The 21,096-nt window shown below is 42.8% G+C and overlaps 3 protein-coding genes across 3 annotated transcripts; all 3 read right to left on the reverse strand.

Moving 5' to 3' along the window:
- Positions 1-1,691: 1,691 nt before the first annotated feature.
- On the reverse strand, positions 1,692-12,546 carry LOC136943264 (cone cGMP-specific 3',5'-cyclic phosphodiesterase subunit alpha'-like). Its single transcript, XM_067236524.1, has 21 exons — positions 12,079-12,546; positions 11,499-11,651; positions 10,570-10,659; positions 10,311-10,451; positions 10,010-10,084; positions 9,838-9,902; positions 9,491-9,557; positions 9,345-9,392; positions 9,088-9,237; positions 8,787-8,930; positions 8,537-8,602; positions 8,241-8,387; positions 3,824-3,931; positions 3,522-3,631; positions 3,289-3,376; positions 3,028-3,128; positions 2,776-2,883; positions 2,409-2,472; positions 2,246-2,320; positions 2,075-2,158; positions 1,692-1,850 (listed from the first exon to the last, which is right to left on the reverse strand). The coding sequence occupies exons 1-21, from the start codon at positions 12,544-12,546 to the stop codon at positions 1,692-1,694; spliced, it is 2,511 nt and encodes an 836-aa protein (XP_067092625.1).
- Positions 12,547-14,368: 1,822 nt separating this feature from the next.
- On the reverse strand, positions 14,369-16,109 carry LOC136943333 (free fatty acid receptor 4-like). The gene is made up of 3 exons (XM_067236608.1): positions 15,570-16,109; positions 15,159-15,290; positions 14,369-14,773 (listed from the first exon to the last, which is right to left on the reverse strand). The coding sequence occupies exons 1-3, from the start codon at positions 16,107-16,109 to the stop codon at positions 14,369-14,371; spliced, it is 1,077 nt and encodes a 358-aa protein (XP_067092709.1).
- A 1,052-nt stretch (positions 16,110-17,161) lies between these two features.
- cep55l (centrosomal protein 55 like) lies at positions 17,162-21,016 on the reverse strand. Its single transcript, XM_067236609.1, has 9 exons — positions 20,903-21,016; positions 20,402-20,669; positions 19,610-19,662; positions 19,135-19,377; positions 18,828-19,021; positions 18,534-18,726; positions 18,344-18,415; positions 17,856-17,981; positions 17,162-17,669 (listed from the first exon to the last, which is right to left on the reverse strand). Exons 1-9 carry the CDS (start codon positions 21,014-21,016, stop codon positions 17,463-17,465), a joined length of 1,470 nt encoding a protein of 489 aa, XP_067092710.1. The 3' UTR covers positions 17,162-17,462.
- Between the last annotated feature and the right edge of the window lie 80 nt (positions 21,017-21,096).

A 21,096-nucleotide genomic window follows, 5' to 3' on the forward strand; every position in this document is an offset into this window, starting at 1 on the left:
CGTTGTACGGTTTAGGCTGAAATTAATTATTTTCATGAACAGATTGACAAAGTTTAGGCTGTGGCAATGAAGTTCAGGTTAGTAGTCAGATAGTTTCACCTATTGAAAGACTTTTGCGTAAGCTACAGCGTTGCAGTGAGCAACACTGGTTTGAAACCACAGGTAATGATAATTTCACCAACAAATCGTTTACTTGTAATGTAATGTCATAATAAATTCTACAACGAAAATGTATTTGTGAGGAATGTTTATTTTAACGATTGAAAACAGATGCATCATAGACCACTGTAGTAGCTTTGTGTTGCCCGGGCAACAGAGGCTAATGTCATGCTAATGCTTCAGTGAAATAGTAGACTACCGTTTCCGAAAGTAGATGTGGGCCTACTTCCTTAATAATATCAGCTAATATTGTACATTACATTTCACAATTGTGTTTCACATCACAAAGTAAAATAAGTAAATAGTTATCACCCTGGCCTCTTTGCTTGTGGTGTTTCTGCAGCTGCCTTGCAGTAAAGCTATAGTTATCCTAGCTATCCCCCAAGTTAACAGATGCGAAACGAATGTTCTGCCAAAGATAGTCACGCGTGTTTTCGTGACGTTAGTGACGTTAGTAACGTCAGTGACTGTGGCTAGCAAATTAGCCACCGTTAGCTTCACTTTTCGCCACAAAAACTTAACTTGAGCCTAAACCATGCAACGGAACGTAAATCCCAATAGAAGCAACTCAATCGCTACCAAGACGAAACTTTTGACACCTAGGTTGTCTATGTAGGCCAAATATTGACTGAGTTTTAGGGGGGCAAAAAGACATAAAAATAATAATAATAATATATATGTGAGAGAACAAAGGTTGTGCCCTTGCCGAAGGCAAAGCACACCCAAATATGATTTTTTTTAATCCCAAAAGCTTGAAGGGAGAAAGTGCCACAATCTGTGGATACATGATCTATACAATCAACATTATCTATATAATCAACATTATACCTTTTATATATGAAGAGATCATACATAATATTCATAAAGTTAAAAAGTGTTCGTGAGTTAGCATGCCGCTGAGCATTTCAGATCTAAATTACACTGTAGATGCCATGTTTATTTTCCAATAGACATCCAGTACTGCCCCTTGCAAATGTCTTTGTCCTTCAGTCAAACTGGGTATGTAGAAAACAGAATTTCCAGATTACCAGTTGAAATTCCATTGTACCTTTCTTTATCCATTGGATACTCTCACACGCACACACATACAAACATACACACACACACACCCAACCATCTTCGTGAACATACAGTAGCAAATGTATACTTTCATTGGTTCTTTGATGGTGGCTTTAGAAGATAGTACACGTCTTTGACTTTCCTCCCTCTTGTTCTTTTAGGGTGGGAAAGCGAGAAAAAGAGAGCAAGAGAGAGATACAGACAGTTAGAGAGAGATATGATGTGAGGGCAAATAGGAGATAACCCATGCAATGCCATGGAAAAAAGACAGTACTGATCTGAGGTTTGTAAATGACTGATCACTCCAAACTACAACTTTGTGTAAAACATAGATGATTAACAAAAGCAGACTGATGTTATGATGATGAGTTCCTTTAATGTCTTTGTACATTTCAATAACTCTCAAATATATGGACATGACTATTATTCATCACTGTCCTATCTGAGGGACAGAAATTATAGAGTGAACCGCATCAGGACTCACCTTCACCACCACCTTCTAGTTTCTTTTTCTCTTCCTCAATGGCCTTCATCTTGGCCTCATAGACATCCGCAAGGGCCCTCCACTCACCTCTGTTTATGTTCAAGCCAGTAAACATAGGGGTGATCTCTACATGGAACCTGGAAAACTCCTGGAGGCACACACACACACACACGTGAGCAATACCACATGATGGCCACTATGCTCGGACAAAGCCATCTGACACGCTAAAGGTAATGACGGTCACAGAGTTCTTTGCCATTACTGTAGATATGAGAGAAGAATGGAAAAGAGGAAAAGAGGAAGGAAAAGAGCAGGAGAAAAAAGGGAAAGAAAGAGGATGTGGAGGTTCTACATTCCAGAGCCCCTATCTACCTTGTACACAAACGAGCAGACAAAATCAATGAAGCCGCACTGCATCTTGGGCAGCTCCTCAGAATGATTCCTGTCCATCATTGGCTGTAGGAGAGAAGGAAAACAAAATGACTATGTGGAACACATTCAATGCAAAATGTGGCATTTTCACGCCAGAGGAAGTGCTCTTACAATAGGCTGTTGATCTAGAACGGTTCTCTCCAGGTCTCCCTGCTCCCAGAACTCTGCCGCCACCATAAGAGCAACCTGGAACCAACAGAACCAAACAAAACTATGAGAACTAGGTGCCAGCTAAACACTATACAAAGAATGAACACTGAATGACTGAACAAACCTTGCTCTGGACTTCCCATGGCTTTGTAATGGCTGACAGATCACAAGCTGTCATCATCATTGCCCTGGATGGGAGACAACAGTCAGGACTGAGGAAAAGCAAGAGTCACATCTCTCTACAGTTCCAACTGAAGGCTAATGTACAAAACATGTATCAGACTGGTGAAATTGGAATACGCAAGACATAATATAACCTTAAATAATTTTTGTTAAAATGGTACAGTATTTTGTACGTTTTGAATATTTTCAACCATTTGAGTTTAGTTTGGTGATAGCTTACTGTTGTTATAATTATTATTTGTTTATTGTTATTATTTATTATTCCATCTGCTGGACATTATACACAATACAATACACAAAGTTCTTACATAATAATCTCTTTCCTAGTTGCATTATTCGAAACATAGTTGATCCTCTCCTTCTCATCTGCCATGGGCTCTGTGGCATCCACAATTTTCTGGAACATTGTCCTCTTCCTAAAAGACAAGAGGCAGCCATGACCTGCTTGGCCAGAATAGGAATCACTCTGCTAAGTTAGACAGTATTTTTTGTTCATCACCCTGCCAACTGTAATCATCCCATAGCTGTCCAAAGCAGATATGAATGGGAGAGGAACTTACTTAAAATAGAGAGCCAGGTCAGTGGCGATGATGCAGACTTGGAACAGGTGTTGCACTGTCTCAAACTGGCGTTTCTGAAGGTTCTGGAAGATATTGATGTTCTGGGAGGGAGGAAGGGAGTTGGGGTTTGTGGTCAGACATGACTAGATGTTCGTTTGGACGCATACAGTATGTCTACTCGCCTAATGTTTAGGCATGGACAGTCGATGGCCAGACAGTCAAACAAAAGCTGTGAGGAGCCTCTAAAGAATGTTAGCCTACCTCATCCTCCATCAGGGTTTTGCTGTACTCCAAATGGTGCCTCTCCATTATCGAGTTGGTGTGGAGCTTAGCCAGAGGAGATATGCTCCTGCAGGAGAGAGACACAAACAAGAGTTCAACCTCAGTCATGCTCTATACACCTCAGTTCACAGCATCAAGGGTTTTGCTGTCAATTGAACATTCCTTTATTTGGTTTCTGTCCCAAAATGTGTGGGACATCACACATATCGTACTTTGTCTGGTACAGATTATTTGTTCCTCTGTGGTCAATGTCGTGGCAGAATCCAGCAGCAACCATGGCAAAGGCCTCAAGGTCAGAGTAGTACTTCCTCAGCTTGCCCGTCTGGATGAGAGATCATGGTCTTGTCATTTGTATTATGGCCTGGGTAAGTTCTTGAAGTTCTTTCTACTGTTACTAGCATTTGAGTTTATTTTATTTTTACAGGGACAGTGCACATTAATCAACGTTTTAGTAAAAGTGCTGTACAAACACTATGTCCAAACAACAATCTTTCAAATGTGGAAAAGGTACTACCATGAGGAGAGCAAACATTGTTTGGCCAACGTTGAAACCGTGCCTCCAGTTGTGATAGGTGATGTCACGGTAACCCTTGCGAACGGTGTACATCCATCTTGTCAGAGCCTGGAAAAAAGGGTAAAAACAACAAATTCAGTTTATAGCTTCAGTGATGGGATCATAGCCTTAGGGCCCTATTTTAACGATCTGAAACGCAAGTATCAAAACGCAAAGCGCAAGTAACTTTGTGGGCGGGATTCCGGCGCGGTTGCTATTTTGCCGGCGGGATAAATGACTTTGTGCCTGGCGCAAATCTAAAATGGGTTGGTCCGAAGTAGCTACATTACTAATGGGTGTGGTTTGGGCGTAACGTGCAATAAACCAATCAGAGCGTCATCTCACATTCCCTTTAAGAGCAGCGCTTGTTCCATGGCGGATTGCTATTATAACGGCGGATTTGCCAGGCGCACGCCAGGAGCGGTTCACAGCCGAGGAAACCGACGTTCTAGTCAGGGCCGTAACAGATAGAGAAGTGACATTGTGGGCCCTATCTTGCACCCAGCGCAATTGACTTTGTCAACGACGCAAGGATCATTCCTAGTTTGCACTCGACGCAAAGCGGACTTTTCCCTCCACAGACGCACGTCGGTAAATTAGGGAATGACTTTGCGCTCCCGGGGGCGGTTCAGCGAAAAAAGGAGGCGTGTTCCGGCGCAAACGTTCCCTGGTGCTATTTTGCAGTTTCAGAAAAACAATTCCGCCACTGACCAGGAAAAAAGTAGTCTAAAGTCAATGGCGCGTTATTCAGATGCTATTTTAAGGGCGCAAGCTTGGTCCGTGCGCACTGCTGGCGAGGCCAGGGTCTTCTTTCTGCGAAGCTACATTACATTGTTTTGATTTATGGCGTGTTACATTTCTTCAATGATTATAAAAAGATTTTCATGAGAAATCTCTATGTATGTGAACATGATTTGTAACAATTGTGGCAATTTTCTCCCACGCCTGTTTAACCGAAGATAATTTGCGTGGGTTTCTTCTCCCATCTCCATCAGAATCAGAATTCGGTTTATTCGCCATGTAGCCTATGTTACACAAACACGGAATTTACTGTGGCAGGAAGGTCCAAACAATAAACAAATTAAGTAAAAAAGTACAATAGTTAAACTAATTCTAAGAACTAAACAATTAAAATATATATATATATATATATAAAAACTAGAGAGGGTTAGCCTGGCTGCCAGCCCAACTTCGTCCCGCCCACAAAAAAACTTGGTCGGGAAGTTGGGTGTGGAGGGTCTCGTATTGGGGACAACTACAGAAAACCTGAATATGGGCGGACCAATGAAATTGCCAGGGCGGGCTTTATACGATGATGGACAGATGATCAACAGTAACGTAATCACTCACGTCACAAAAGAGCGCTTAAGTTGAATTCGTTTTGAACAAACATGGCTACCGCTGGAGATCGGGGGTGGTTATGATTCTGCCATCGAGTCTGTTTTAGAAGACATCGACAGCGCATTAATTTTGAAAGAGGAACAGAGAAACGCAATCAAGGCATTTGTCGATGGAAAATATGTTTTTGCCGTCCTTCCTACGGGATTCGGTAAAAGTTTAATTTATCAGCTGGCCCCGATGGTCACGAAGAAGATGGGACACAACTACGTTGCTCTGATTGGTTGTAGATCTATCCAATTGAGCGAAGAGGCATTTGTTTTCCAGGTTCGTTTGAAACACGCCCCATAGTCACAGCCCAATGGAGAGTTCTCAGACTCATATTCTGACTAGAATTATGAGTATGACAACGTCAGGCTAAGAGAGGGTACAATTTCTGGGGAAATTGTAGGGTGTGCTTGCTTGCGTCGGTTGCACAGGGGTCCGTTTTTTAATGACATTTTTACAACTGATATTTCTGTATTTTATATAAAAATGCATACTTATTATTTATAAAGATTACATAGATTTAAAAGCATTTTTTTTTGCTGCTCATTTACAACTGAAAATACGAGTGAAGTGTAGAATGAAATAGATGTCTTCTCATTTCCCCTGCAAGAGGCAGCCTCATCGTTGAATCAAAACGAATACATTTGTCAGACCGGTGTAAAAATTGACCTAATCTCTACGACTTAAACGTCCTTTTAAGTTTTCCCTTCTCGTGATATTTTCAGGCATTTAGCCTACTCATTGCATTCATTCATTAATAAAGAACACCCTTTGAAGATTATTCTACGACGTTACCGGCAGTAGAAGATGGAATCGTGATTCAAACAGTACCATCTGCTAACTGAAAATATGCCCCCCAAAACGTAAATAAGCTTGACATTTATTTAGTGGAAAATCACTCATTCATAAAAAGCTCGCTGGTAGCGATCATTGTCAGTAACAACGCAAAATGCGATATAGCCCTGTGTGGAGAAGCTGCCCCGTTAAATTGTACTACTACGGTACAGTACTAGACTACTGCTGTGTTCGTCTCGGTAGCGATTGCGTTGGTTGAATTGGATTTAACGTTCCGTTGTACGGTTTAGGCTGAAATTAATTATTTTCATGAACAGATTGACAAAGTTTAGGCTGTGGCAATGAAGTTCAGGTTAGTAGTTAGATAGACTTTTGATTTAAGTAAGGGGAGTGCCGAACATGTTCTGTCGCCGTTTGACTTCCTAAACAGCTGTGTAGAGGTTTTTGTAGTGTCTCGCGTAGGCTACAGCGTTGCAGTGATACACTGGATTGAAACCACAGGTAATGATAATTTCACCCACAAATCGTTTACTTGTAATCTAATGTCATAATAAATCCTACAACGAAAATGTATATGTGAGGAATGTTTATTTTAACGATTGAAAACAGATACATCATAGACCACTGTAGTATGTGTTGCCCGGACAACACAGGCTAATGTCATGTTGCTAATACTTCAGTGAAATAGTAGACTACTGTTTCCGAAAGTAGATGTACTTCCTTAATAATATCATCTTATATTGTACATTACACATCACAATTGTGTGTCATATCACAAAGTAAAATGAGTAAATAGTTATCACCCTGGCCTCTTTGCTTGTGGCGTTTCTGCAGCTGCCTTGCAGTAAAGCTATAGTTAGCCTAGCTATCCCCCAAGTTAACAGATGCGAAACGAATGTTCTGCCAAAGGTAGTCACGCGTGTTGTCGTTAGTGACGTTAGTAACGTCAGTGACTGTGGCTAGCAAATTAGCCACCGTTAGCTTCACTTTTCGCCACAAAAACTTAACTTGAGCCTAAACCATGCAACGGAACGTAAATCCCAATAGAAGCAACTCAATCGCTACCAAGACGAAACTTTTGACACCTAGGTTGTCTATGTAGGCTAAATATTGACTGAGTTTTAGGGGGGCAATTTTTTTTTAATTTTTAGAATAAAAATATATATGTGAGAGAACAAAGGTTGTGCCCTTGCCGAAGGCAAAGCACACCCAATAAGAATAAGAATTTGAATGTGCAGAATAAGTGGGCAATTTAAAGCAATGGGAAAACTGCTCTGCCTTTCCCATACAATGTCACTTATCTATCTGTTACGGCCCTGACTAGAACGTCGGTCTCCTCGGCTGTGAACCGCTCCTGGCGTGCGCCTGGCAAATCCGCCGTTATAAGAACAATCCGCCATGGAACAAGCGCTGCTCTTAAAGGGAATATGAGATGACGCTCTGATTGGTTTATTGCACGTTACGCCCAAACCACACCCATTAGTAATGTAGCTACTTCGGACCTACCCATTTTAGATTTGCGCCGCAAAGTCATTTATCCCGCCGGCAAAATAGCAACCGAGGCGGAGTCCCGGCCACAAAGTTACTTGCGCCTTGCGTTTTGGTACTTGCGTTTCAGATCGTTAAAATAGGGCCCTGTATGGGAAAGGCAGAGCAGTTTTCTCATTGCACTAAATTGCCCGCTCATGCTGCTCATTCAAATTCTTATCCTTATTTTTATATACATTTTATTTTTTAAATTGTTATATTTTTTTATTGTTTAGTTCTTAGAATTAGTTTAACTATTGTACTTTTTTACTTAATTTAAGACCCGTATATGTTTATTGTTTGCACCTTCCTGCCACAGTAAATTCCCTGTTTGTGTAACATAGGCTACACGGCGAATAAACCAAATTCTGATTCTGATGGAGACGGGAGCGCAAAGTCATTCCCTAATTTACCGATGTGCGTCTGTGGAGGGACAAGTCAACTTTGCGTTGAGTGCAAACTAGGAATGATACTTGCGTCGTTGACAAAGTCAATTGAGCTGGGTGCAAGATAGGACCCTTAATGTGGTAAAGACCAGTCCCCACTTATTATACATTTATTCTCCAAGTAATGTGGTTTGATGTTAGACATCAGACTAATAAAAGTGTGGTTTATTGTTGCAAACATTATGTGCCTGTGTGCACAAGTGCATGTGTGTGTGTGTACTGACCTCTGCGGGGACCTTGAACTTCTCCACCACATTGAGCTCAAAGAAGCAGCGGATGCCGCACTTAATCAGGTCCGTCTCCGACAGAGGGAAGTCACTGAAACGGAACTCCAGGAGCTCCACATCCTTCGCCTCAGGGATGTTGGTTCTCTGTACACAAACACACACACAATGTATTTATAATCAGATGGAACTTCTTAGCTAATATTTAGCTAAGTAGCTAGCTACAACTGTACATACATATGACACTCTTAACCAGTAAATCCTGACTGATTTAATGCTTTCCCCCAGAATCTCACCAGAAGTTTGTACATCTCTTTCTCCTCACAGTCCTCCGGTACCTTACCCAGCTTCTCCTCAGTGTTCTGCAAGGAAAGGTTTTTGCAAGAGCATGACCAAGTCTGATGGCTGTGCAGTACGTGGATATGATACATTATAATCGTCTTCCAGTTTCATGATTGTAGGTCACATATAACATAATTTAGGTTCAACCCATGTATTGATACAGGAAGTTGACAAAGATAATAAAAGTAATTGATAAAGACACACCAGAATGCTGTGGAATTCACTTGGTTTGGCCTTTGTCTGGCACATGAGCATCTCCTGGGCAATATCCTTCCTGTTCTCCATCTTGTTCAGTCTGTCATAGGTGTCACAGCTCAGTGTGGACCAACCCAGGAACTGGGTTAGAGCCTAAAAGCACAGGCATACACACATTAAGTAAGAAGACATAACCCAGGGGGTTCATACAAGAAGGGCAGCTGCAGACATATAACATTTAAATGATTGATCTATTGACTAAAAGACAGATAGGGTAGAAGTTAAATAACATTTAAAAAACTGTACAAACTTCTGTGATCTGTTCATCATTTTCATCAAATGGCCGGCCGTCAATCCTATTGAAGAAAGTGGCAATGCCGACAATTTCTTCCTTTTTGTTTACGATGGGCAGAGACAGCACATTCTTCATAATCCAACCAGACTCATCCACTGGTCCTTTCTAGGGGATACATTAAACACAACATCACAGTGAAAATGAGAAAAATGTATCAGCAACAAGACTGATTCATGGCACTCCAGAACTGGCAATCTTTAGCAAACACTCACCTGAAAACTGAAGTACTCATCTGCAGGAGCGTTCATCATGTTGCAAATCTAAGAGGAACAAAAATGTATCCTTGTTTAGACCATATCTCCAATATCTCCCAATAAAATGATGAGTTGCGGGACAGAGGGGCAGTTTAAACACTCACCATTCCGTTTTCTGACACGTATGACGGAAGGCCACTGACCAGGGCCCAGTGGTCGGCTGGGGGGCCCCTGAGAAAGCATGGAAGAGAAAGCTATCAGAAACTAGTCCTGTGACGAACCAAACAATCTTTCTACCATGTGGATCTACATCTGATAATTATCGGTTTTTGGATTGTGTCAGAGGTCTTGTGGGGTCCGTAAGGTAGATAGTGGGTGGATGAGGAGGTAACATTAACAGGGAAACCACAAGTTCAACATTTTCTCATCAGTTATAGGGGGGGGGGGCCCATGGCCCCCACGGCTTGGCTCAATTGAAACACTGGTTCTAATTCAATAAGGTCACACTCACGGGATAACTTTGATCTCTTCCTTGCCCTCCAACAGGTAATCAATGATCTTGTAGAAGTTAACTTCCTAAGCAGGGTAAAGGGAAACAATGTGATAGTGAAAAATCCTTTGAAATGGTCATTCACCCATTTGGAAGGTCAGAAGGGACTATATAACAAGAACAAAGTGCTTACCCTGCCATCTGGTGTCTTAGGCCCCTTGTATGGTTCCTGTTCTCCTAGTTTGATTGGCCACTCATCATAGAATTCCTATGGGGACAAATTTGAAACAATCATGTTGTCTTACTATTTACTTACTACTTGATATGCATTAATGTTGTCTCTATCAGCTAAGTCTAGTTTTATATGGCATTATATTTAGATTAATTGTTTTACTGTATTATTGTACATTGTATTGTTTATTGTATATTAGTAATTGGATATATATGCTGTACTATAAATGAACAGTTGTTCAGTGAGGAAGTTTTGAGCTCACCTTTTCTTTAGTCATGTCCAGGAGTCCCACAGAGTACCTCTCACACTTAAGATATGTCCGAACTGTGTACAAAGCTTTGTGAAACTGTCTCTCAATGTCAGTCAGCTCTTCAAAGACTTTGCTGGCAGACCAGATCAGCACCTGTGTTGGTCGGAGAGGAGGAGGGTATTTCAAGTTTAAGTTTTTAAGTTCATTTCTGTGTAAAAACAATAGCATGTGTCTCTCTAAAGACTAGTGTCGATTTACAGACTGTCTGTACCTGGCTTTTCCTGGTCTCCACATCCCACATGTAAGCAGTGTGGTACTGCAGGGCGATCACAGCAGCAAAGTTCACATACTTATTGAAGAGCTGGAATACAAGAAAACAAAGACATACATCATATCATCGATCCTAGTCATGAAGTACCAATCATGACTGATAGGTAAGTAGGACGTGGTGGAATGTAATTATTACATGAAGTTATTGTAAAGAGTAATTAGGCCTCAATGTCACCTAAGACAGTTTATTATATATTATTATTATTTGAATAATTTCTAATTAGAAGAAAATCCAGGATTATGAGTTGAGCACCAGACTCCGGTCACTATGTGGGTCAGAGACAAGAAGGTAAACTATGGACCTACCATGGCTGCAGGTCCAGATGCTGCTTGTCTAAACCCCCCCCCCCCCCCCCCCCCACTCCCCGTTGCAAGTCACGTGTTTTTGTAAATGTTGTTGGGCTTATGTGCTGAGGCTTTTGCCTGTTCCCACACTGTACTCCTCTAGGAGCATTGTCTGGGGGTTGCCTTTTTCTCTCCTCCCCTCTCCTCATGTTATGCTGTAACTTTCTAGTTGGCGCCGAAAATGGCTGCCTAGGTAGGCTCTCCTGCCAAAGCAAATTCCTTGTTTGTGCAAACTTTCATGGCGAATAAACACCAATTCTGATTCTGATTCTGACAGTGTCCTGATGACCCCACTGGGTCACATCAACAGTGGTTTTCATACCAGGAAGCTTGAAGTAACCCCAAACTTCAGAGAGAAATACCCATTTGACATAGTATGAAAGTCGCAATCACATATAAAAATAATGTATAGAACGCCGGTCATTATGGGGAAAATAAGCCCCTTCAGAGCGAAGCTACACCCCAATGCTTTGCGTTCTATACGTTATCCCTCACTTATTCACTGATGAAAACGCCCTCACTCACATCCTCATCACCCTTTGAGAATTCCTCGGCCCCTTGCTTGTTCAGTGCCATGATAATGCCAATGGGCTCCTTGCCACTCATAATGGGGGCGGAGAGCATGGACTTGGTTGTGTACTTGGTCTGCTTGTCCACAAAGTCACTGAAGTGAGAGTTCTGGAAATGTCAAGAAAATCACAGATATCAGTACTAAAATGCAAAACAGTAAAAAAAACTCCATGTTTCTGCTCAATGGAGTTTAGCATATTAGCCACAGTTCCTGTCATCACAATGCTACAGATATCCTCCATTAGATGGAAAATCCAGTATGGAATCTTCCCTTCTTCTTTACCGTCCACACAAACACATCATGGTCAATATCTCGATTTAGGAACAAGGAAGCTGTAATTGAATCCAAACTGGTCTCACAAATCATTAAAAACTTTCAATGCACAATATACATACATTTTATAATCCTCAGTAATTCCATTGGAGTCATTATACCCTCATTGTATCCATTCTCATACAGCACATCAGAATCTTTTTTCCCTCAAGGCTCTAACATAAGATTAGATTCCTTTGTAACAGTACGGTGCAGACTGACCTTTTTCACATCAGGAATGTTCTGGGCCTTCTTGGAGTGCGCTGTCCACCCAACTATCCCCATGTCAGTGGGGAACACAATCTCCACGTTGGGATCAACCAGGTTCTTCTCAAAGGCTGATGTGGACGTCACATCAAACAGTATGTTGGACAGCTCAGGGATGCCGTTACGGGACCTGGAGCCAAAGAAGCTGCATCGATCAGCATTTACCAGCAGAGCAATCCTCTGGAGGACCTTGTGCATGCTTTTCTCCATAGGGTTGGTTCCCTGCAACTCCTTGATGATCTCAAACATGAACTCAGCCTCCTGGATCTGGGTAGCCTCCTTGAATGAAGCCACATCTTTGATCTGGACCTGGTTGTTGAAGGCAGCGGAGATCACATCCGCCTTGACCTTCTTGTCATAGTACTCCTTAGCAAACTGGGGGTTGTTGTCCAAAAACTTCTCAACATTGTCCTTGTCAGCCATCTTGTCTTGTTTTTGGTGATCTTATTCCTCAAGTCAGTGATCTCGTAGATGCATCCCTCGGAGGGAGACTTGGGATTGAGAGTGTGCTTAGCAGAGTGGTGGAGATCTGTAGCTCTATCTGTACAGCACCGACTGAGATGCCCCAAAATCCCTCATCAGCACAGAGAACCCAAAGCCCTAGCCCACATACTACTCTTCTCAACAGAAGGTACAGGCAGGAGAGGAGTGGCTTACAGGGTAAGGGGATCCAGGGGGTGCTAATGATCATGACGTGGAAGTCATAAGTCTGGGAGCTTTCTTAACCAGTAAATCCAACCACTTTTCTTTTTAGTTGGGTCAATCCCATCAGAGGTAATGACAGCAGAATTATGGTACCACCTATGACTTGCTCTATGGTTAAGGAAAAGGGGTAAGGTGTTATAACACTGTCCAAACATTCTGGGATGTCCTCTATGCTCTATAACTTGCTGTGCTGCACCAGTAGACTGCAAGTAAAAAAACAATACAATACACCCGATATAATGCATGTACTACATGTATTGGTATTGAAAAGAAAAACAGACAACCACAGTATAAATTCTGGATAATGATTATAAAACCACAAAGCTGAAATAGAAATGTTGGGGGATCGACATTTATAACACAAGCTGCTCTTAATTGTGGCAGTGCTTGTTATAAAAAGAAAGATTTTTAAAGAACAGTTTAGAACAGGAAATTGTAGTGAAACTGTGTAACTACATGTAGACCCTTGCTTATAATGGGTTTTTATACAGAAAGCTGTGCATATGCCAGACCACAACAGAAGTGATGTGATGGTACTATTGTTGGACAGACGGACAGCTCAGCATGTGCACTGGCGCCGTCCTGCTCTAATTTTAGCTCTAATCAACAACATCCAAATGCAGAAGCATCTTTACCTCTAAAGCTTGCACTTATTAGCAGTGGTCTATTTCAGTGACTGGTTTGCTCTATCCATGGATAAAGCCAAATGGGATTGTAAATGGCCGCCACAGTAGATATAGTAAAGCAGCTATAGTAGGTGCGAGCCACAAGCTGATCACTCCGGATATCAACACAGACAGTGAGGGAGACTTTGTAACCATAACAGCAGTCAGCATTAACATCACAGTGCCTAAAGAGGTTTCAGATATATACACAATTTTATCAAAACAAACGTGAACAGCAATACCAAAGAAGTATGTGTTTATTATTTAAAATATTCCCCTTTTTTGCTCTGTAAAATTGCTGCACCAGTCCACACTTGACAGGTGGGGATCTCATTCTATTATGACTGTAACTGTTAGCTGCTCCTGGCATTCTCTAATCCCTGCTCTCCTCTCTCTGTCCCCCCCCCCACACACATCCCTTGTGGTGTGGGGGGTTTGAGTTGTCAGCACCTGCCTGGTCGTCGGTCAGCCAACGCTGGACCTGGTCGCGAGTCTCCCGGTCCTGTCCTACATCTATAAAGTTGAAAAATTTTGACAACGATTTTGGTGTTTTAAAAACCCACCGACACTGTATGACTATGTTTAGCCTGTGTTCTGCTCCTCTCTCTCACCAACCGTCTCTGGAGGAGGGGATCCCTCTCAGAATTGCGAGGTTTAGAGTTTTTCCTTGTCTTCCTTGAGGGTTTAGGTTGGTTGAGGGGCAGTTCTGTGGGCATATGTGAAGCCCTCTGTGACATGCTTGCGTGTAAAAAGGGCTATACAAATAAATTTGATTTGATTTGTAGTACTGCTATGTTAAATCCCTCCACTGGTCGTTGGACTTTTATAAGCAGCAGAGGAAGGTCTCATGGTGGATGTGCTGTATAACCTACAAACTAGATGGTGTATACTTTGTGTGGTGTTGGTCCCCTCTCCTGTCTATGCCCATTGGCTTTGGATGCTCTCTTCATTGGGGTGACCATGGAGACACAGCAGAGCCTCCGCCAGCCGTGCCTAAACTGACACAGTGAGTAGAGGATGGGGTTGAGCGCGGAATTGGCCAGGGTGAAGGTCACCACCCAGAAGAACATGGTGGAGGTGACATAAAGGCTCTGGAAGTTCCTCATGAGGATGAGGAATGTGATGATGAAGATAGGGCTCCACATGATGAAAAAGGAGAGCATGAGGACGAAGAGCGTGCGGAAGAGTTTGATGTCCTGGCGAGAGACGTAGTGGTGGACCCTGTTGAGTCTGGAGGGAGATTCACAAGGGTGCAGCCTCCTTCGGGAACGTTTGCTGAGCTAGAGACAGTGGACATGGTCATCACAAAGTTAACACCTAATGCTGATCTTTTAACCAATGGACCCTTTCACATCATTTTAGCACTTGTGGACACAATCTTACAAAGCCTCCTTTTAGCCATGGTCGATGTACTTTCCATCACATAATGGATGTGCCATGTCTATGTTTTATCGCACAGCAATTTCATGTCCAGTCTAATATTTACAGATGATCATTTAAAGCCTTAAGCACACACACCTGCTGCTCCCAGCTACACAAATCAATAGAACGCAGCCACACTCCTCAAATACACGTTAACATACCAAAATGTTTCCTTATACAAAATGATAAACAAATGACATTAAGATCAAGTTATTTCTATTGTGTAAGTCAGTCAATCTTTACCTGCAGTATTTTGCTGTAGCTGAACACGATTACGAGTCCTGGGACTAGGAAGCAGAGCGCAGTAAAGGCAACATCCCACACTATTTCCGCAAGCATGTCTGGCCACATCAGGGTACAGATTTGGATGTTTCTCTGTGGAACAGGAAACACTGCTGAGACTAACGTTGGACCAATTTTGTTGGATGTAACATTTATTTTGCCTTTATTTTTTCAGGCAAAAACGTACTTAGTACAAAATTGTTTCTGTCAATGATGGCCAATTATAATCATTGAGGGTCTGAGTCAGAGCAATACAGAAACACGTTTAAAAACCTTCAATAGACAATACCAGATTAGATATGGTAAATTTAGTAATATAGAGTTCATATTGCATAAAGTGAACACAATACTCATCCATTCATCCATCCATACCTCATCAAAGGACTCCACCTCCCGTACGGTAAAGAATAAGCTAAGAGGCATGGAGGTGAGTGCTGAGAAAGCCCAGATGCACCCCAGGGTAGCACACACCATCCTGGGGTTGAGGGTGGGAGCCGGGTGCAGCCTGAGGATAGCCATAACTCTCTCCACACTGATGCAGGCCAGGGTGGTGATGGTGACACAGCCGCTCATGCTGATGACATACAGCATGGCGCGACAAGCTGCGTTGCCCAACCTCCAGGACACGGCCCAGCGCACCACCACGATCAGAGGAGTCATACTGACAAACAATAGGTCAGCAACAAACAGGTTCAGTGTCAGGACAGTCTTATTTACCAGCGACCGGCGTTCTCGTGTGACCAAGAACCCTGTTCCCACGTTGGCCAGAACTGAGATCAGGAAGACCGTCATGAGGGCCAGGGTCTCCACGGTGGTTGCGATATGGTCAGAGCGGTAGAGCTCCGAAAAGAAGGAAAAGTAGGAGACATTCCTTAACTGCAAAGTGTTAAAGTGAGAAGTGGGAACTTCCATGAAGAGGTCGAGGGGCCCAAGGATAGAGTAGAAATCTGGTTTTACAAAGATCCGTGAGAGATGCGGCCAACAAACGGTTTTCCTGATGAAAAAAGAGCATACTGTACGTGTGTGTGTAAAAGAGAGAGGGGGGCGAGAAAGACTGAGAATTTTCTTTTGTGTTTCTATGTTTGCCCCAGCTGTTACATCTCTTGATAGGTCCCTTGTGTAAGAACACGTTTATCACACTGTTAGCTTATCGAATTTGAAAGGAACAAACATGAGAACAGAGAGGTCAAACACTTCAGTTCCCTCTGGTAAAAGCAAGGCACATCACATCCCCCTCATGTTCTTTTATTTAGAGTGTATTACATGGGTTACTGTCTCCAATTTAACCCCCATTCTTCATTCAGCATGCTTGGCACTGATGTTGAGCGGATTGTGCATTGGCTGCAGTTATCTAATTAAATGGACACTTGTATTTACCTAAACCATAGGACTGTGCCAACACCAATAAGACCACCTCTTACTACAGAGACTAGTAGGGAAAACATTTAGAAAAGACTAATTCTGCAATTGCTGGTTAACAGTAAAATGAAAGGATCATGCAATGTGGGATCAATCATATGTTCTAAACACACAAAAAACGGTGTTTCCAATATCCACTCATTTGCTGTAGAAAAGGGAGAGACCACTCCCACCCTCTTAGCTCAGTCTGCTACAGATTCATACTGTCATATCCCAGAGCCCAAGGAAAATGTCTCGTCTGAATTATTCCTGAAAGGTAAGTTAAGGTCTACACAAACCATATTACCAGCTTTTTCTAATGCAGTTAGCTGTGGGTTTACCTCCCTGGGGTCACGTTCCCTTTGGAACCGTGAAGCCTTCGTACAGATCACTACCTCTTTCAACAGCCATGTTAATCCCCTGCCTTAAATAGTATGGGACACAGATTTACTCATACAATCTGATTTGAGCTATTTATCTGGTTTGAGAAGAACAGTACTGTAAGATGCAGATTTTCTGTCAAGCACTGAGAGAAAAAAACAGAGAGGCAAAGGATCACACCATCTGCAGAAACAGTGTTTAATTGACATCTTCCTAAGGATATTTCTCCTTAAGTAAAAAAACAGATCCCAACTGGAACCTTACCCAACAGTGTGTTCAGAAAGAAAGGTCTTTCATTCATTTCAAACTGTAAATTAGAAAATAAATGTAATCAAGACTTGAAGAACACAACACTACTATTGTTTTAGCTGGATGTTTCAAGCCTGTGGAACAGTTCACAAAAGTAATGCATTACTAAAAAAAGAGAAATAGCGAGAATGTATATACTGCTAAATATATACACACACACTAACTCATGAGCTGTGGTCAGCCCAGACAGTGGTCTATGTGAGTGAGTAGCTCCCGGTGCTCGCTGGTGGAGTACTGGGTCCTGCAGCTAGGACACTCCAGGAAGCTTTCATCCAGCTGGTTGGTTGGACGGGACGGGGAGATGACAGTGTCCCTCGGGAGCTTGGAGGGAGAGGGTCTGCCGTGAGCTGCAACCTTGTATGGTCTTGACTCCCACTGCTCTCTCTGAGAAGGAGAACAGACAATGGACTACACTGTATGGTTCCAGCTCCTGTGTCAACTTCCCAAAATTGCATGTGCCGTTATCCGTAGGGATGCGCGGGTACTTCTGTACTTGCCATACTGTTGTTACTGTACTGTATCTTTAGACAAAGTATATTATAGACTGCTATGCATCCTTCTCAAACCCACCTCTGACTCCAGTTGGGCAGCGTGGTCCTTTGCTTTGCGTAGTTCTTTCAACACTTTGTGCAGCTGCTTTTGTAAATACTGGCAATCTTTCTTCTCATCCTCCAGGTCTTTGGCAAACACCTGGATCTGCAATGGTGAGAACGACTGTATCATGACCTCAATTAAGGAAAGGAAGACCAAGAGGGCAAATTCAGAGTGTAGTTCGAATGAAGGCTTGATACCCTGCCTAGGCCAACACCCTGTCTAGTTCTAATGAAGGCCAGTCTTTGTCAATGAAGAGTGCTCAGAGTTACTGACAGAAAGAAGTGGACTGACAGACTGTTGATCCTTTTTAAGGGGATTAATGGCGGGATCTTTAATGAGTGGGTGGATTAGCGCCAACCTTTGGTTTCCAGTTAATACAAAGTATTTACTCAATTACTAATGTTGGCTTGATACAGAACTGATGACGAGGCACGCAGTTGCAGGACTGTTTAACAAAGCCCCACCTGCTGTTCAAGAACAGAGATCTTATTCTGGTCTTCATGTTGACTCAAAAGGGACTTCTGGAGAAGATTGACCTTGGAGAGGAGGAATGCAGACAAATTTAACAATACAAAAAAGACATATTAGGTGCTCATCCCATCTAATCTGTGATGGTCAGAATTGTTTTGACCCACAGTCCTTTTTTAGTAGTACCTGCAGCAGAAGCTCAGAAGACCTCCGCATTTCCCCCTCCAGCCTGGCCTCGAGCTCCTCTTCCTCGGCTCTCAGCCGACTCTCTCTGTCCCCAGAGCGACGCCTCTCTTCCTGGATACTCCTCTTGCTGTTTAGCCTCTCTTCCTGGAGTTGCTGCTTGGCCTTCTCCATCTCCCTCTGCTTCTCCTCGCACCTTCACATTTACCCCCCCCCCCCCCCCCCCCTGGTTACTTCAACGTGCCTGGCCTCGAATGCTTAGAACATTGCCAGTTTGTTAGTAACTCTGGCCGCTACCTCCTCTGCAGATCATTCAGTTCTCTCTGGGTGGTTTTGACATGCTCCCTCTCAGCCTCCCGCTCTCTCTTGGCTGTCAGGACCAGCTTCTCATAGTGTTCCTGCATTTGGACTAACTTCCTCTCTGAAGGGTGCATGGCATTATATATAGTAGGTGCAAAAGGGGCCTGAACAAGCTTTCTGACAATTTCAAGCTGATACAGTAATTTTCAAATACATTTATATACTTATATAGTCCACAAATGCAAGACTCCTGAATGAATTGCTTGATGCTACGTGTGTTAAACAGACCACACTCCAGACAAACCGTCTTGAGGACCATGTTTTGACAGACTATTATGGCCAGAGTGTGCAGATGCCCCAGGAGTGGGTGTCCACTGCCCACTGTTCCCGACTCACCGTCTGAATGGGCCTCATTGTGCTTCTGTGTGAGAGCCTGCTTGGCCTGGTTCAGCTGCTGCTCCAGTCCAAACACCCTGGCCAGAGCCGCCTTCACATAGGCCTCTCTCTGCTGGTCGTAAGCCAGCCACTGCTGGTTCTTGTCGAGAGCCTTGGGGGCAGATAGGGGAAATACACCCATGTAGTCCGACAGACAGTTAGGCACTCACATGCCCACGCACTCACACACACACCAAATATGCTATTGTCCAAGCAGGGTGCCGCTCCATGGTGTAATAACCTCATTGAGGCCGTCCTGTACACAAAGTACACACACACAGCTATGGCCTGATTGTGCAAAGCAAAATGAAAACCTTATCCAGTATCCATGAGATCATACTCACATCCCTGAGATGCTCATGGATCACAGCAGCAGTGCTGGAGCATACCTGACCATCTGATGAGCAGCTCTGCATGAAAAACAAATCAAACAGGGCTGTTTCCTAATGTAACATTTGCTGTGCTTCGGCACACACAATCCATTCACAGAACCCTAAATCAACTAAACGTTTACATCACTGAGGCTTGTCTTGTTGTTTGATACGGATCAATTAAAATACACACAATCAAAAAGTAAACAACGAAATATGTTAGATAACTGCCCTTTCACCAGGACTGCCGACTGCTGAGTAGGTAGTCCTTCATGTTTGCGTCCAGGCTACTAATGTATTGTAAGATATTGTTAAATTGTTAGACGCTCTGGATAAGAGCGTCTGCTAAATGACTAAATGTTAAACAAGTAAACTAGCTTTTAAAAAAGGCACAATACCAGCTCTACATCTACGAGTCAAGGTTAATCATATTCTCCTTCTAAACAATCTCTCCCCATGAGTTCAAATCAGTCAAATCCGTGAATTTAGATCAAATGCTGCCATCTAGTGTTACACTAGTTTGACACTGATTTAACAGTATTAATCTAGTCTAGTGTACATCAGAATGGGATTTATTCGCCATGAAAGTTTGCACAGACAAGGAATTTGCTTTGGCAGGAAGGTGCATACAATAAACATATAGCGACCTCAAATTTAAATATGTGGACTATCTATACTAAGGGTACATCAACTAGCAGTAGTAAGTGGAATTAGAATTAAATAAAATATACAATGCCAGTGAGCATGAGGGCAACACTTTAGGACTAGATACATTTTTTCCCTCCAGCTCCTGGCACTTAGTAGACACAGCCACCAGCTTGTTCTTGATGTCCTCTGTTTCAGCTTGGAGGGACTGGAATAGTCTCTCTCTCTGCTCTGCTTCCTTGTGGTAGTGGTCTATCTGGGCCTGTAGATGGGCAACGGTCTCCCCACCAGTCAAACGCAAATGCCTCCGCAAAGATGCTATCTCCTCATCCTTAGACAACAACTGTTGGGAGTTCCTCTCACGCAGAGTCTCCAGTGATATAATTCTCTGGGAACAATAAACATGAATAGATTTTTTGGCCGTTTGAATAGTCTTGCAAGTTATGTCATTGCTACATTACTGCAGTAATGTACTGTTTTGATTAGCTTAGATCAAATTTGTCTAGTTGGAAAATGAATACCATCACTTTCACTTATACATCACTTCACTATCAATGATAAACTTCTGTAGGCCCTACCACATTGCTAGCCTATTAACTTCAGTAAGGTACAGTACTCTACCTCTAGTAAAAGTTGGTTATTTTCGGAATCTGATGGCTCTCCCTTCTTACGAGCAAGTTCATCCAGAGACTTCCGGAGAAAGGCATTTTCTTTTTTCAGTTTGCTTATCTCCATGTCTGTTTTGAGCTGCACATTCAGACTTCCCAAGGTATCATTTGCAGAATGTCATTGGCTATGGTATCGCAGTGTGGCCG

This window comes from Osmerus mordax, chromosome 5 (genome assembly GCF_038355195.1).
Source record: "Osmerus mordax isolate fOsmMor3 chromosome 5, fOsmMor3.pri, whole genome shotgun sequence".
NCBI lineage: Eukaryota > Metazoa > Chordata > Actinopteri > Osmeriformes > Osmeridae > Osmerus > Osmerus mordax.